Below are 17,115 nucleotides of genomic sequence, written 5' to 3'. Positions count from 1 at the left end.
GACCGATTCGGAAAGTATTCCCTTTGACATTGAAGAAGAGGCATTCAGAGCCATTTCTGGATTGCTTCCGGCAAGATCGAAACAGAAGCAGGGCCTATTTTTCATCTGGTCGGGCCCTAAGGCCCAAGTAAAAATTCGGGCCCTCTTTTCCAATAAAATTCAAAATTTCTCTTGTGAGTTTGGGTGTATATTTTGACAACCGGGCCACAATGTAACAATGAATATTTTACAACCTTTAACGGACCCCCCAGATTGGGCCCGGGCCTTATGGGCCTTATGGTAAAATAGGCCCTGAACAGAAGTATGAATATACAAACTCTATGTATGAAAAATGGTGCACCAAAAAAAAAGTACAAAACACTATGGAAATGAAAAGGTACTCATAACTTATATATAAGCCTTCGTCTCTTTGGGCGTTCTATTCAATGATACGTACTATGATATCTATTAAAATGAATATAATATATGCTTCATCAGGCATTTACTTGAAAGATTGTTCAAACTGTATCATTAACATTTATAATAAATAAGTTTTCATGTTTTTATAATTATTATCAATAGAACAGTTTATTTGTATTTAGTAGGTATTTAGTGCAAAATAAATGTTTTACAAAATATTTTTTTCTCTTTGGTAGTCATCTAAACAAGGAGTGCGGTAATGAAAATGCGGGAGTTAAGAAGCTCTTCACTCACTCAAAATGCGTGAGTTAAGAGCTTCTTAACTCACTGACGTAGATAAATTATTTAAAAGTACGAGCTAAAAAATATGTAATATTTTACTTGAGGAATCTCCCCAGGAGAAATGGCACATTGCTTTGAAACATCCTGTAGTTTGAAGAAAAAAAATATTGCAAATTATCTGAAAGACTGTAATGTTTTGTTTGGATATTACAGTACCGTGCCATTTTTAATGCCCCCCGTTCTGTTATCAGTTCTAGATAAAGACCGTACTGCCGGCACTGTTTAAACATGCCTTTAAGTACTGGGGTACTTAGCGTCAACTCGAAAACTACTTTACGGGTGGCGTCAGGCCGCAATCTTGGTTTTGTTTGTTTGATTTTTGCGATAATATTGTTTTACAGATTTCTACTTTTCTACCCTAAATAATTAACAAATACATAAGAATGATTATCTATACTAATATACCTAAAATCCTTAAGTGACTGACTCACTGATTAATCACGATCCTGCTCAAACCACTCAACGTAAGAAGCTCAATTTTGTCATACATGTTGATTCTAGGGTGTAAAGGTTCGATAAGAAGGGATTTTTCGAAATTCCAGTTCCAAGGGGGTGAAACCACCCCTCAAATATTACAATATTTTTTATTTAAAAAAGTTTCCGAAAAAAACGCTTAAACACGTATATTTTATTTTGTTTTTTTTTTACATATTTTAAGATTTTTTAAAAATGTATACAGGGTGTTTAGAAAAATCTGGTCATTGATTAATCACGATCCTGCTTAAAGCGCTTGACGTAAAAAGCTGATTTTTCGAAAACAGATTGACTTTAGGGTGTAGAGGTTCGATAAGAAGGGATTTTTCGAAACTCGAATTCTGAGGGGGTGAAACTATCCCTCAAATATTAAAATATTTTTTATTTAAAAACCGGTAAGTTTTTCGGAAAAACTCTTAAACACGTATATTTTATTTTGTTGTTTTACATATTTTAAGATTTTTTATAAATTTATACAGGGTGTTTCATAAAATATGACCATTGAGTAATCACGATTCTGCTTAAAGCTGATTTTTGGCAAACGGATTGACTGTGGGGTGTAGAGGTTCGATAAGGAGGGGTTTCTCGAATCTCAAATTCCAAGAGGGTGAAAACGCCCCTCAAATATTACAATATTATTTGTTATTTAAAAAACGGTTAGTCTTTCGGGAAAACGCTTGGACAAGCATAATTTATTTGTTTTTTTTTACATATTTTAAATTTTTTTAAAAAATCAGGGTGTTCCAAAAAGTTGGGTAATTTCTTAACCACGATTCTGCTTGTAACAAAATTTATAAAATATGTGGGAAATATTAAATATAATACATTAATTTAATATAATGTTAAATTAGGTTTCTGTATGTTAACATTAGGTTTCTTATAAACAAATATATAGATGGCCCTGGTAGTTCAATTTATAAATTTCGCTTTTTTGCAATAATGGAATTCGGGTGATCGCCATTTTATTTATACCGCTACAAGTGTTAACAGCCTTTGGTTTTCGACTTATTACCAAATATATTATATTCTGATTATTTTGGGGTATAAACCTGGTGTTAGGTAAGAAATTGATTTACAACCCTTAGCTCGGTTATCTATTAATTATAATTTATTTTAGAACTTTTCCTAAACCACACTTACAACCATCAGCGTGGAAAATAAAAAGGTTAATATTTCCTGAAGTAGTTGTTTTATATTGACCAGTCTTCAGAACCCTACGTTACATGCTTAAACTGCTTGACGTAAAAAGCTTATTTTTGGCAAACGGATTTTTCCAAAGTCAAATTCCAACGAGATGAAACTACCCCTCAAATATTACTAAGTTATATAATAATATCGCCATATTGTTTTTTCTCATTCTGACATAAATGTGAGAAAATTTTATCCAGTTTGTATGTTAATGGAAATTCTTGCTCTGCTTTATCATCACCATTACAAATGATTAATTCGACGCGAACGAAGTCGCTGGTACACGATACTTATTGATAAAAGTACAAACTGTTCAAAAAACTCCTGGCGATATTTGGCCACTTTGTATTGTAAGAAAGATCTACAAAATAAAATAGTTATTTTTTTAAACACTAATGCCCACTTGCACCGTTTGTATAAACTTTGTTTAAAGGCTAAACAGTGATTAACTACAATAAAATATGTATAGTTAATCAATGTTTATCCTTTAAACAAAGTTTATACAAACGGTGCAAGTGGGCATAAGCCTAAGGGACAAAAAATGCTTAACATTTCGGGAAGTATATCTCTAAAACCACGATTTCAATATTATTTTAATGCGATCAAAATGACGGCGGCGTGACATAGGTACTGATAACTTCTGATTTTTGCCGTTGAAGCGCTGCAGTCGGAATTTTTAGTACACATTACATATGTATGAGTAAATGTTTAAAAAATATTGTAAACTTTGAGTGTAGCCCGAGTTTGCAACAATCTTTCCAAAAATCTTACTGGACAGTATGATTAAATTTCTATACCGGGTGCGTCTTAAAAGTGGCTCACCCCTACAATTTTTTTATTTTTTCAGATAAAAATCGAAATTTGTTATGTTAGTATATGACATAAATTTAAAGGATTGATTGACGTACTCAATTGTTTTTGTTCACTTCCTGTTTCACCGGAAATGACTACAACTGTTGATTTTTAAATGACACTCCGAATAGAATGACATATCATATGTCAACTTTTCACGTTTCATTTTCAAAAACATCTCCAAATTTCTGTTTACATCGTTTTCAATGAATTTATTACCCAATACCAAATATTTAAATATATACCAATATCACAATATTATGCTAATTTGTGACAGTATGGTGATTTAAATTTATTAACTATAGGTACAGCCCAAAAATAAACAAACAAAAGTGATTCATGTCCTTCTCAATCATATTTTCTACAATTTTACTACAATTAGGGTTGATAAGGGACTAGAAAATTGTCCTATCTCTATTGTTCGGTGATAATACAGTACGAAAATTAGTACCGGTCATACTAATATTCACGCAAACAAATTAACAGTTTATGGACTTGTTTACCAAAAAGCAGAAAAGAAGAACTTTCAGGGTCCAAAGTCCGAAAAATAGGTTTTCTGAATGCTAAATCATCTTGGGATCGATTGAAAGGCACGTTTGTTAATGTTGTTGATGATTCATCATCATCATCAGTCAGTGTATCTATCTTCGATATTGATTTGCTTTCATAATATGATTTTTCGTCAAGGAAAAACAATGATTTTAAGAAATACCTCGATTACTTGATTTTTAATCAACCACGCAGTATTACAAAATTTACAATATTTTTGCACAGTACCGTACAGGGTATCCCATTTTGATCAAAATCATACGGTATCTCCGTTATTAGTGAAGATAGAAGAATGCGGTTTGTACAAACCTGTCCCACTTTTTTGTCAACTGGAAAATGCCTAAACAAAATTTTCATAGCCCTCTTCGTTTCTGAGCTACAGGGTCTTTTCGAAAATTTTGCAATTTGGGACACCCCCTGTATCTCTGTTATTGTTAAAGGTATCGAGAGGATGAAAAAATTTTATTCTAGAACTTTTTACGTAGAATACAGTGGCCTAGTCTGTTATTCTACGAAAATAATATTTTTAAAGATATGAACTAAAGTTATGTTTTCTTAAATGGAACACCCTATGTATTAATAAATTATATGATCTGACTTGCCATAAGCTTCTCAAAAATATATATCACTCTATATTTATTTTCACTATTTACTACAATATTTACAAGTTTTTATTAAAAGATCATATTTATTAGTCGGTCATGATTGATAATAAAAGAAACTAAAGAATTATTAAAAGCATACTGCTCTCTGTCTCTTTTTTATTTTGGGAGCCACTAATAAATTCTTTGTATATTAGAGAAACTTAACTCTCTACTGCTATTTGTAAATCTTGGAAGCTATCGTTCCTTTAGCTAATTTACGCTCACAACTTTGAAAATATTAGAATTTTGTTAAATTATTATTTCAAATCAATGAATTGGAACCAACGGAGCCATACTATGGCTTCCTTGATTCCCGGATTTGTCCGTTCTCGATTTCTGATTTTGGTTTGGAAAAATCAGTCAGTTTGGAAGAATTTCAGTCATCGTTCATCATTACGTCATCATTATTTGTCAAATATGATCAGTTCATATTGTTTAGAAAATTTTAAGAACGTTCCTATATTATTGATTGAGCGAGTTTTTTTTTCAGCATTTATTCATTTTTTCTTGATGTCTTCATTAGTTACGATCCCTTTAATTCCAATACTTTGAACTATTGAAATTGTTAACAAAATAAAAGTTGTAAATTATATCTAAGTCGATAATGCAAAGTTTATTTAACAGTCACAGTGGACTGATTATCAAGACAATTATTTATTTATTAACGTGTGTATAATGTATAATTAAATAAAAAATAATGTAATAACATATGTTTTAAACGTGTATATACATATGTACTGTATGATCGAAAAAAACGGCGCCTTGTTTGTTTGGAAATGACAAATTCACAAATGAATATTAAAAATTACATTATTCATTGAATCCGTAAGCAAGTGTGAAGGGAAATGGCTAGATTCATTATTACACCGTATAATCGAAAAAAAACGACGTCCAGTTGGCTTGTAAATCACGATCGATGACATTCCCCATATAATTCTCCATATAAAATGACATAAAAACTATACAAAACGACATCGAAAAAAGACGGCGTCAGCGATGGCGATGAAATGAAGATCGCTGTCATTTTATATGTAAAATTATATGAGAAATGTCGTCGATCGTCATTTACAAGCCAACTGGACGTCGTTTTTTTTTCGACCATACGGTATAATAATGAATCTAGCCATTCCCCTTCACACTTGCGTACGGATTCAATGATTTAATGTTTGTTACCTTCAATCATAAAAATATCCTATTTTTAAGAATATCCGAATTTATCCACAAAAAAAATAAAAAAATTCTAGAAGCTTTGAGTTATTTTATTTATTTTTAAATTTTTATTAATTACTCACTGAAACTATTATTATACACTTAAATTAGCAAATTTTTTGAAAGAATATTTAAAAAAATATATGTATGCAGTAACAAGTAGCCCACCACAAGTTTGTCCACCCCCAGCAAATCTTGGCAGGTAAATTTAAGTGTTATATAACAACTATACATATAGATTTTTTATTACTAGAATTTTTCATTTTTTTATAGTTTACAATTATTTTACATATTTGATAACAATACTTTATACATTTTTTTACATGTAAAATATATAAAAAAAACTGTTTATTGCAGAAATTAACGGCAAAAAAAAATAAAAATAAATTTACAGGTAAAATATATAAAAAAAAATGTTTATTGCAGAAATTGTATTTCTCTGATTATAATTCCCTACGCCACTGGAGAAATCCAAGCTGAGTAGCATTATTTATAGTTTCAAATATTAATTATAATACAGGATATTGAAAATACTACTTGGAATTATTAAAAATAGTTTGGTTTGGATGTGGTACAAGACATATTAAAAGCATTTTACATATTTTTACTGCTATAATGAAAAAAATGTACATTTTATGACCACATAACAAAAGTTGTGTATCGATTTTTACCTGTGAAATGTAATTCCAGCCACTTTTTTCTCACTTCGGCCTTTGCAGCCATACACTGAACATCTCACCATACTAAACAACACAGTTTATAAATTTAAAACAAAACAGTTGTCACAAAAAACATAAAAATTCGCTCGGTGTCACCAAAGTATGGCCGCCGATCGAATTTTGGCCTCACTAACCGATCACGGGAGAATATGCGTGTTACCCGTCCCCTCTCTTTCCTTATCTAAGGTTCTACCAGCGTCTCTTTCTCGAGAAAAATAATTTATAACCTTAGCAATGAGCTCTTGTTCATTTTGGTCAAATCTTTGAGGCATTTTTGTAATAAAAAATTTGAATTCTGTTTGAGACAGCAACAATCAAAGTTTAATTTTGACATTGATCGATGTTCGTCAATAAAATTATAACCCCAAATCAAGTTACTGTGACAATTTCTAAAAAAAATATGCAGTAATTTACGTAATGCCGTAATGACGTCACCAGTCTCTTTCATCTGGTTGAAAAGTGATTGAGAGAGTTCGACAATGTATGACGTGACGTTGAAAGATGGCTGAACATTCTATATCTCCTATAAAATTCAGTTGTTTTAAACAATTATTAATACCGTATGATCGAATAAAAACGACGTCAGCGATGGCTATGAAATGAAGATCGCAGTCATTTATATGTAAAATTATATGGGAAATGTCATCGATGTTGATTTCCAAGCCAACTGGACGCCGTTTTTTTCGATCATACGGTACTTTTTTAACGCTAAATAAAGACCTGTATTGTTTCAACAATTTTAGACAAGATTCCTTAAAATTACAAATATTTCACATCAATGAAAGACATATTATTATACTAACAGAATATAAAATTTTATATACGATAAGTATAGTTTTTCAGTCATTTCAGACCCCTAAAACAACAAAAAAATTCAAAAATAAAACAAAATTTGTGCGTCAAAACAAAATTCGAACCCTCTATCTCTAAACCACAAGTGGATTATATCCCTTGGACCAATAGAATCGTTTCCTACCCTTGTATTGAGCCAGTACCACCAATAGAGACCCTTATCTAACTGCCATGGGCAGGTACCAAGTCTCTAATGGTACTGCTCGACATAAAAGGGCCGGCTAAGGTCCAGGAAGACTAGTTTCGTTAGACAAGGTCAAGAGTGCGTCAAAGAGCATCAATTTTTTAGCCCTCGAGTTTATTTTTGTTTAAATTTTAGTGTTTTTTGTGGTGAAAAAAAACTATTTTTCTTTGTAAAAATGAATCGTTTTGTTTATGGTGATGGTGTTGAATCGAGAGTACCTTATACTGGATACAATGGTAAGTAAATGTTGTTCATAGTGTGTATTTTTGATATTTACCACTAAAAGAAGAAAATATCTAATATTTTTTAATATTAATAATAAAGTATTTAAATTGTCTATTTCTTAAAATACATATCTCTAGATTTATTCCAATAAAAATAATTATAGTACCTATTTAGTACAAATACCAAATTTTTTTGTTTGTTTTGTACGATTTTAATACTGGTTGGGTCTTAATAAGTGTACATATTTGCGTTTATATTACGTTTTTTAAATTAGTTACCGTGTTACTTTACTTCAAAAAATTGCTAAAATTTTGAGAACCACTGTATCTTTTCTGGGTTTTATTTCTTGTAAATTTAATCTGCTACACCTATGTTACCATATTATCAAGAAATTCAAAAAAAAAATCCAAATTTTCAAACTTTTTTTTGCGAAAAATACGTGTTTCTGGGGTTAAAATACTACCCTTAAAAATATTTGTACTTATATAAGACTCACCCTGTATATATTATAAATTATTGTACCTATTGATATAAATGAAAAGTAATTTCAATAGTAATTCTTTTAAACCCTGTATTATATTAGGTACTTTTCAAAATTAACCAAACAGGTAGGTATACTTTATAAAAGGGTCTCTATTACCTATATCATTTTAATTCTTCAATTACCTATATACCTACTTTATGGCATATTATTACATTGTAATGTTAATTATTAATAATTCAGAATAAAGTATCCTAATGACCGAAAAAAAAACAGTGTCAGAGTGGCCTTTGAAATGAAAATTGTTCATAATTTCTGTCGGACCATCGGCGCTTACAAGTAATTTACTATAAAAAGCCTTCAAAACTTGTTTTCTATATAAATTTTATTTATTTTTTGGCAAATTTATTTAAAAATTTTGTGTTTGATTTGTGTTATAGACCATTATGTGATGAACGAGTGCCAAGTGCGATTAAAAAACGACGATCTGTGGCACAAGTTCAACAATTTGGAAAATGAGATGATCATCACTAAGACTGGAAGGTAAGTTATCAGAATTCTACACATAATATGAACCTATATACGTCATTTGGGATAAATACCATACGATCGAAAAAAGAACGACGTCAAAGACGGCTGGGGAATGGCAATTGGTGATCATTTTGACTAGGTGAAGCTCTAGACGTCATATACTTGGCCCCTACTATTCTTCATATTTTAATAAAACTGTAATTTATTTTTATATTGAGTAAAAATGATTTTTAAATGGAGTAGTTTAAAATTCGATAAAAAATAATCTTTTAGAAAGAGATTAATCTTTCTATAATTAATGTTAATTTTTGACAATTGTTTTTAACAATTTTTATTAAATTTTCGAAATTATCATGGATTGTCATTTCCCAGCCGTCCTTGACGCTGTTTTTTCTTCGATCATATGGTACTATAAGGGTACTATCAAAGACTGTAACTTCCTCAGGAAGCATATGTTCATAGGAACTTCTTTTTATCTGTATAATCAGCCACTGAAATTTCATACACTGTGTATACTGTTCAGAATTTTCTGGTAAACTATTTGCGTACATATTTTTTTCAAATCAATTTCAAAAAATCAACATGGTATATGAGAAAATAGGAATAATACAATAGGGCTATAATAATGGTAGGAAAATGTGTCTCAAGGACATCCTTGGGGCTGTTATAACCTACCGAGGGTTGTTGTTTTGGGACCAAAGGTAAATAAACACGTTTCGGTGGCTTGAAAAACACCATATGTGGTTACGGTACGTTTTGGGACGTGCAAAATATCGTCCAACACTAACAAAACGTCATAGGATTATCATAAACAACTGTCGTATCCTGGATTTGCCCAGCATTTCCTGTCCACTTCAGTTTAATCATCAAGGACAATTTCTCAACTTTTTTTTTGAATTTCATAATTTTTGGTCTGCTAAAATACGTGACATATTTTATACAGGGTGTTTCAAAAAACATGTGCCATTTCTCGTGCGGAGATTCTTGGCGTAAAGATAATATTTATTTTTCATATCAACATAGGACCGATTCTGCTTTGTTTCGTAGCTACAGGGTGTTAAAATCTTAATATTGTTGGATTTATTATAATTTTCTTTCAAATACTTTTAGCGTTTCGAGTGTAATTTTGAGGGTAAAAATTACTAAAAGTAATACATATTTGAATGCTAAAAAGTGTCGAGGAAATTTATCAGGGACGTGCTACTGATTTTTTTTCTTTTGATATCAAAATTGTGTAGGCCGTTTAATGCCAATTAAAAGTTACCTCTTGATATTTTGTCGAATTCGGCTTCCTTCATGAGATAAACGCAATTTTATTAATCAAAATTAAGAAAATTAAAAATAAAAATAAAATTAATAAATTATGTATTTTACCTAATTTATTATTTAATATTATTGTCATTAGTCATTAATTACTATTAATCCAACCTACAGCAATTTCAAATAAAAGAATAATGGTATGAGTACTTATTTAAAACGTTTGCAAGTTAATGATATTAAAATTTTTTAAAGGTTGCTATTAGACTTGGATCAAAGCAAATTAATAAAATTGCGTTTATCTCATCAAGGAGGCCGAAATCGACAAAATACCAAGAGACAACTTTTAATCGGCATTAAACTGCTTACACTATTTCGCTAACAAGAGGTAAAAAATCAGTGGCTGTATGATGAGTTATAACTCAAGGAAAGGGGAGACAAAAGATCTTTAAGGTCACCCAAAATCTTGTAGTTCTTTCTTAATCTTTTTATTCAAAGGTTTCAATAAATTAGATATAAATCATCTAATTAAAATATGTAAATTATACATTAAATTTTCCCTCTAATGGTATTCTAATTGTTCATTCAATAATTCTTGGAGAGGTATTAATTCCTTTATTAAAATTAGGTGTCATTATATTCAGTAGTTCCCTAATCCAAAATTTTCTATTTTGGATAAATGGTTTTATAGTTTTAATTCTCTCATGGCTGTAAAAACCACTTGACATTTTACAATAGTCGCTTTGGCACATCGTATATTTTTATTATCTTTGTCTGCTTCAAGTGGCGGCAAATCACAGGTACAGATACCTGTAGTACCGAGTTGTAAAAAGGGAGTTTTGGCACAAAACAATTATCCACAAAAATAAGGGAAACTTCCATTATTTGTGTCTGAGTATGCCGGGTGTTTTTGTGCTATAACTTTTTATTTTTCAAGATAAAATAACGAGACTTTTGGTACGTTAGTATATGACATAAATCAGAATTGATTGACGTATTCAATTGTTTTTCGTCACTTCCTGTTTTGTTTTGTTTTTGATTATTAAATGGCACCCTATGTAATTTTTTAGTAATAGAATGACATATATCATATGTCAACTTTTGAGATTTTTGCTTTAAAAAACCGAAAAATTACCGAATAATTTGGTAACAGATACTTACATATTGAGTCAAATTGTCTAGTTTAAAGTACTATTTTTAAGCGAAAATGTCAAAAGTTGAGGTATTAGATGTCATTCTATTCATTATGTAATTTTAAATCAAATAAGGTAAAAGAATACCGAGGGTACCATTTAAAAATCAAACGTAGTAGTTATTTCCTGTGAAACAGGAAGTGACCAAAAATAATTGAATACATCAATCAACCCTTTTTTATGTCATATACTAAAATACCAAATCTGGTTTTTTTATTTGAAAAAATAAAAAAGTTATGGGGGTAAGTCTCTTTGTTCAGTATCGTCTATGAGAAAAGGTACTTGCGAAAACTCCCTAATATCTCCAAAAGACACCAAAGCAAAATTTTGGTTTTGAAGAAAGCCCCACTCAGACATCGCTAATTTCTTTTCTAATTACCTTATTTGTGTGTGAGAAGGATTAGCGCAACCTTTATTAGTTTTTGTCTCCGGAGGGATTAGAAATTTCGAAAATTTTCGAAAAGAGAAATTCACACAGGAAGTTTTGATTTGATAAAAGCGAAAATTACGGTTATTTGTACCTGTCAACAACTGGCGTCTAAAGGAAGTCGTTTTCATTTTCGAAATCACAGTAATTTTGTGTTTTTTTTTTGTCGGGGGTTAGAGTAAATCAACACTTCCTTTGTATAAGAGCTTCTTTTTGTTTGGTTTTATTTATTTTTTCTTTCATTGTAGAATTAAATTATTGTCTAAATTTGTGTCTAATTTTTTCAAACACAAAAAATTTTACTGGTTTACCTAGATGAAGTAGCGACAGCGACTTCGTTCGCGTCGAATTTAATCATTTGTATATGGTGATGATAAAGCAAAGCAAGAATTTCCATTAACATACAAACTGGATAAAATTTTCTCACATTTATGTCAGCATGAGAAAAAACGATATGGCGATATTATTATATAACTTTGGTAACATCTCGTTGGAATTTGACTTTCGAAAAATTCGTTTGTCAAAAATAAGCTTTTTACGTCAAGCAGTTTAAGCAGAATCGTGGTTAAGAAATTACCCAACATTTTGAAACACCCTGTATGATTTTTTAAAAAATTTCGAAATAATGGTAAAAAAACCAAATAAATTATGCTTATCCAAGCGTTTTCCCAAAAGACTAACCGTTTTTTAAATAACAAATATTGTAATATTTGAGGGGCGTTTTCACCCTTTTGGAATTTGAGATTCGAAAAATTCCTTCTTATCGAACCTTTACACCCTAAAGTCAATCTGTTTTCCAAAAATAAGCTATTTACGTCAAGCGCTTTAAGCAGGATCGTGATTAATCAATGACCAGATTTTTCGAAACACCCTGTATACATTTTTAAAAAATCTTAAAATGTGTAAAAAAACAAAATAAAATATACGTGTTTAAGCATTTTTTCGGAAACTTGACCGTTTTTTAAATAAAAAATATTGTAATATTTGAGGGGTGGTTTCACCCTCTTGGAACTGGAATTTCGAAAAATCCCTTCTTATCGAACCTCTACACCCTAGAATCAACCTGTATGCCAAAATTGAGCTTCCTACGTTGAGTGATTAAATTAGTGGTTTCAGTTTCAATATCCTAGCAACAGCTTCAACAAACCTCTGCGCTAAATGAAACGACTAATTTGGAGGTTCTGAATGAAGCTTTTTATACTAATAGTTGTTATTTTAATAATTCAAAGCATAAAGAAACCACAAAAACCAACGAATAATCATATAACAAAAACCCTGAAAAGAAAAACCTCTTCATACAAAACAAAAAATATCTCTCACGATGGTCTCCTGCAACTCATGTGTGAACTCCTTCTTTTGAAACATTTTTATGTACCTGTTCATCTTAATTCGGGCACAGTCTCACCGTTGCTCTACACGACCAAAAGCCAACTTAGTACTTAGAGTGTGAGTCCATCTTTGTCGGCTTCCTTTGACATGGAAACCATTGTCGCACAAAAGGATTATGTGGCATCATCTTATTTTCTATACTTAACGGGGCTTTTTGTGCTCCTTTCTTTTCGTACAAAGGTCTAAGCAAATAAGCGTGGAAATTTTGGGGTATTTTGTATAAAAGTGGTAGTTTTATGTTGGCACTATATGACACTCAACAGCTCTATGCGGCATTATTTTGAAGGATATAATAAAAAACGAGTCTTTTTAATTCGCCAATCGGTTGTCAGAAATTTTCAAGACAAAACACAGAATCTTTGAAGAAAAAGTCTAAAGAATGAGCATATCCATAAAATTATTGAGACCGCGATATACAGGGTGGTCCGAACTGTATTCCGGAAACTTCAGCAGCATATTCTGCCAGATAAAAAAAAAATAAGTAAAAATGTTCGTATAAATGTATGTCCTCAAATGCTTAATTTCGGAGATACAGGGTGTTGAAGTTTCATTTTTATTTCGATTTTTTCCCAATAATTTCTGAAGTAACGTCAATATTTGAATGAAAATTGGTGTCTGGGAGTTTTTTGACATGATAAATTTGATGTTAATCAATAAAATTGCATTAACAGTACTTAATTAATACTTTTATAATTCCCTTGATACATAAATAACTATTATAGGCGATTATTCAAAGGTATGATCCCTCGATTTTGACCTTGTAAACCTCGGAAAAAACTCGGAAAGCGATTTTGACCTTATAAAATTTGCATAAAACAAAGCTGAAAAATATGAAAAGAAACTGAAGATATTTATGGGTCTGAGGGCACAGGTTTGTCGGCAAAAATCTCAGACAAAAAGACAGTGGGTGAGACGGTCTTGCCCGGAGATAAGCCGCATGTTCGGTGCCATTGTGGCGTCGGCCTTAACACTTGACTTGCCGAGGGTGAAAAAGCTCGGTGGCCACCCCTAGCAGGGGCTAGCGGCTCTTTTTGCGCTAGAAAAAACAGGCGAAGCTTTGTACGATACGGTTTGATCTTGATCGGAGTCTTTAGGGTGTAAAACCATGTTGTTTAGCCTTAACTGATTCAACAGGTCTTTGTTTCCATCTTGACGGTGATGGAAATCGCCATTTTAGTTCATTTTATTTTTATTTATTCTTAAAAACAAATATATTTGTGTCTAAATCAGATTTTTTTCATAAAAAAAAATGATTAACAAAACATTTCAATTGTTTACAGAAGGATGTTTCCATCTCTGCAAATCGAAATCAGCAATCTGGAACCCCAAAGCACATACTGCGTCATGATAGAGATGGTTCCCGCCTCCCATTGCAGACTAAAATACTCAACTAACGAAGGTTGGGCCCCGGCAGGTACGACCAGTACTCTAATACACACATTTTTACTTAAATCTTCATTAAAAAAAATATTAGAAACTTTCAAATATATTCAAATCATTTTCATAATTTTATTTATTTTCTTTTTTCTAGGAAGCGAAGAAGCTCAAAGTCCGAAAAGACTATACGTCCATCCCGAAAGTCCGGCTAAAGGAGAGTACTGGATGTCCCAGACCGTCAATTTCGCCAGAATGAAACTGACCAATACAGCCGCTCCACCTCCAGGCCAAGTAGTTCTAACCTCCATGCACAAGTACCAACCTAGAATCATAATTGCCAAGACGTCAGATCCAAGTACCTTTGCCTGGGTCCCTAACAAATGCATTGTGTTCCCTGAAACCCTATTTGTAGCAGTTACAGCATATCAAAACGAGAAAATCACCCAACTGAAGATTGATAATAATCCTTTTGCTAAAGGATTTAGAGTGACTGGTCAATCTAAGTGTAAAAGGAAGAAAGAAGATTGTTCTGATAGTGATAGTGATGAATTGCCATGTAAAACACTCAAAATCGACGTAGAATCGGTTTCTTCAAGCTCTCCAGTTTGTACTTCCAGTACTACTGATAGTCCTCCATCTCCTACAGAATCAGAAGAATTGAAATCACCAAAAATACCATCAACTTCACCAAAAGAACCTACGTATTGTTATCCATACGCTTGGGACGGGTACTATTCGCCTCCGTCAAGTTTGTACCATCCCATGACGTACTACCCAGGTTTCTATCCAAACTATTACGGTGGTTTCTTCTGGAGAGATACCCTGTATACGAGACAGAGCGACAGTATTAGGGAAAAGGAGTCTGTTAAAGAAAACACAGCAAAGAAGTATTCGGACTTTTCTATACGAAGTATACTGGGTTGTTGATATGAGCTGTAAAGTGTTTTGTGTATTATGTTACCACAATGTTTTTGTATATAGTGTGAACCAGTGTTTGGAGAAAAAAAAATAGGAAAATAAATCCTTTTAAAAATCTGGTATGGATTTTTTCGAAGCAGTGGTTCACCCTATATATTAGGCATTGTATTGTTATAATTTATTTATTTTAGTTAATATTAAGTGTAAATAAAATTAGACAGTTTATAAAAATTTGCTGGACAAATTACTGTTATGTTTCCATACAGTATGTCCCGGATTTTTTTTACAAGAGAAAAAACTTTTTTATTATTAATATTTTCAGTAAAATATAAAAATTTTCATAAAAAAATTTTGCTTGTTCTAAAATGGTTAATCCCGTTTAAACTTTTCCAAATTTCCATACCGTTTAAGAGAAAATTAAAAAAAAAACATGAAATTTTTTCCTTTTATAAAGACAATCCGGGGACATACTGTATATACGATATGGTCAAAAAGTTTCACGATCAATTACATTACAATAATTTTTTCAAGTGTCAAAATCAAAGTCTACTTGATTATAAAACTTTTTGATCGTGTATAAATGTTTAAAAAGAATTATATTTTATATATTGTATAATATGTATAGTGAGATTTTATATGAAATAAAAAGATCGCGAGTATTGAGTTAATATTGTTTTTTTTTAATTTCAACATTCATATACAGTAAAACGCTCATAAATCTCAAAGAAACTATATTCAAAAACATATACAGGGTTGTTCACCACATACGACACGGAGTATTGTAGCTAAACGATGAGATTTTTACAAATTGTAAGTTTGGGGTTCGTTGAAGGACTATTACAGCTACAAATTAAAAATATTTTTACAAGATACAGAGTGTCCCAAATAAATAAAAAATATTAAAGTTGTATTTTTTTAAATGGAACACCCTGTATATTATTACATTTTTAGTTTCTACGATTAAAATAAAGGTAAATTTGATTAAGGTTTATTATACTTAAACCTTACCGTTTTTGAAATATTTTCAATTTTGTGAAATTGCAGTAAAAATTTAAAAGCTTCATTTCTCCAAGGGTATCAATGTTTTTAATACTAAATATTTAATGAAGTTTATTTATTGATCAGTTATTGTGTTGCAATAATAAAAATAATACTACCTTATACAGAGTGTCTAAAAATTTATTTTAAATAATTATTAGCTTCAAACGGCAATAACTTCTTTAATTTAAATGGAATGCCCTACATATTTTAGGAGAATCAGATGCACAATTAAATTGTCTATCAAATTGTATTATACCTTTTTTTACCTATCCCTTCAAGTTTTCGTAGAAAATGCATTTTCTTATAATTTAGACCTCATTTATCAATATATCCATGGAATATTGACATTTTAGATTGTTTTTAAAGCAACAAATGTACAAAATGTACAGACTAGTAATATTATCGTTTTAGCAAAACGATAATATTACTAGCCCATTTGTATGCAAAAAGAAAACTATTTAAATCTTTATAAAAGAGTATACCATTAATTAAATATAACACCATTATTTCCGCCCATATAGTAATTAATGACATACTTAATTGTGTTCGTTAATAAATTATTATAAATAAATGTGGATTTTTGAGTCAGAAATCAATATAATAATAAGTTATCAAATTAAAGTCTTTGTTGTTATAAATAAGCATTTATTAAAAAATGAAATATCATTTTTAAGGTGTTACTTTTTATCACACTGTCTAAGTCTAACGTCCATATAAAATTCAGTTTTTTAGTATTTGGAGCAATTATTATTAAACAACGCAAACAGTCAGTTAATGTAGTTTGAATACTGGAATCATATTAATTGGTCCTCTTTAACAAATATTTAAACAGTTTTTTTTATTTTTTAATGAAATAAACGAATT

At 30.8% G+C, this 17,115-nt stretch overlaps 1 protein-coding gene across 1 annotated transcript; it reads left to right on the top strand.

Annotated features, from left to right (window-relative positions):
• The first annotated feature begins 7,316 nt into the window (after window positions 1–7,316).
• Window positions 7,317–15,859, top strand: LOC115891798 (T-box protein 2-like). The gene is made up of 4 exons (XM_030912358.1): window positions 7,317–7,648; window positions 8,559–8,661; window positions 14,196–14,329; window positions 14,447–15,859. Exons 1-4 carry the CDS (start codon window positions 7,588–7,590, stop codon window positions 15,217–15,219), a joined length of 1,071 nt encoding a protein of 356 aa, XP_030768218.1. The 5' UTR covers window positions 7,317–7,587; the 3' UTR covers window positions 15,220–15,859.
• The last annotated feature ends 1,256 nt before the right edge of the window (window positions 15,860–17,115 follow it).

This window comes from Sitophilus oryzae, unplaced genomic scaffold (assembly GCF_002938485.1).
Source record: "Sitophilus oryzae breed Bouriz unplaced genomic scaffold, Soryzae_2.0 scaffold_119_pilon_pilon, whole genome shotgun sequence".
NCBI classification, from domain to species: domain Eukaryota; kingdom Metazoa; phylum Arthropoda; class Insecta; order Coleoptera; family Curculionidae; genus Sitophilus; species Sitophilus oryzae.
The sequence above is the reverse complement of the archived record's forward strand: the minus strand, read 5'-3'. Positions and strand labels throughout refer to the sequence as shown.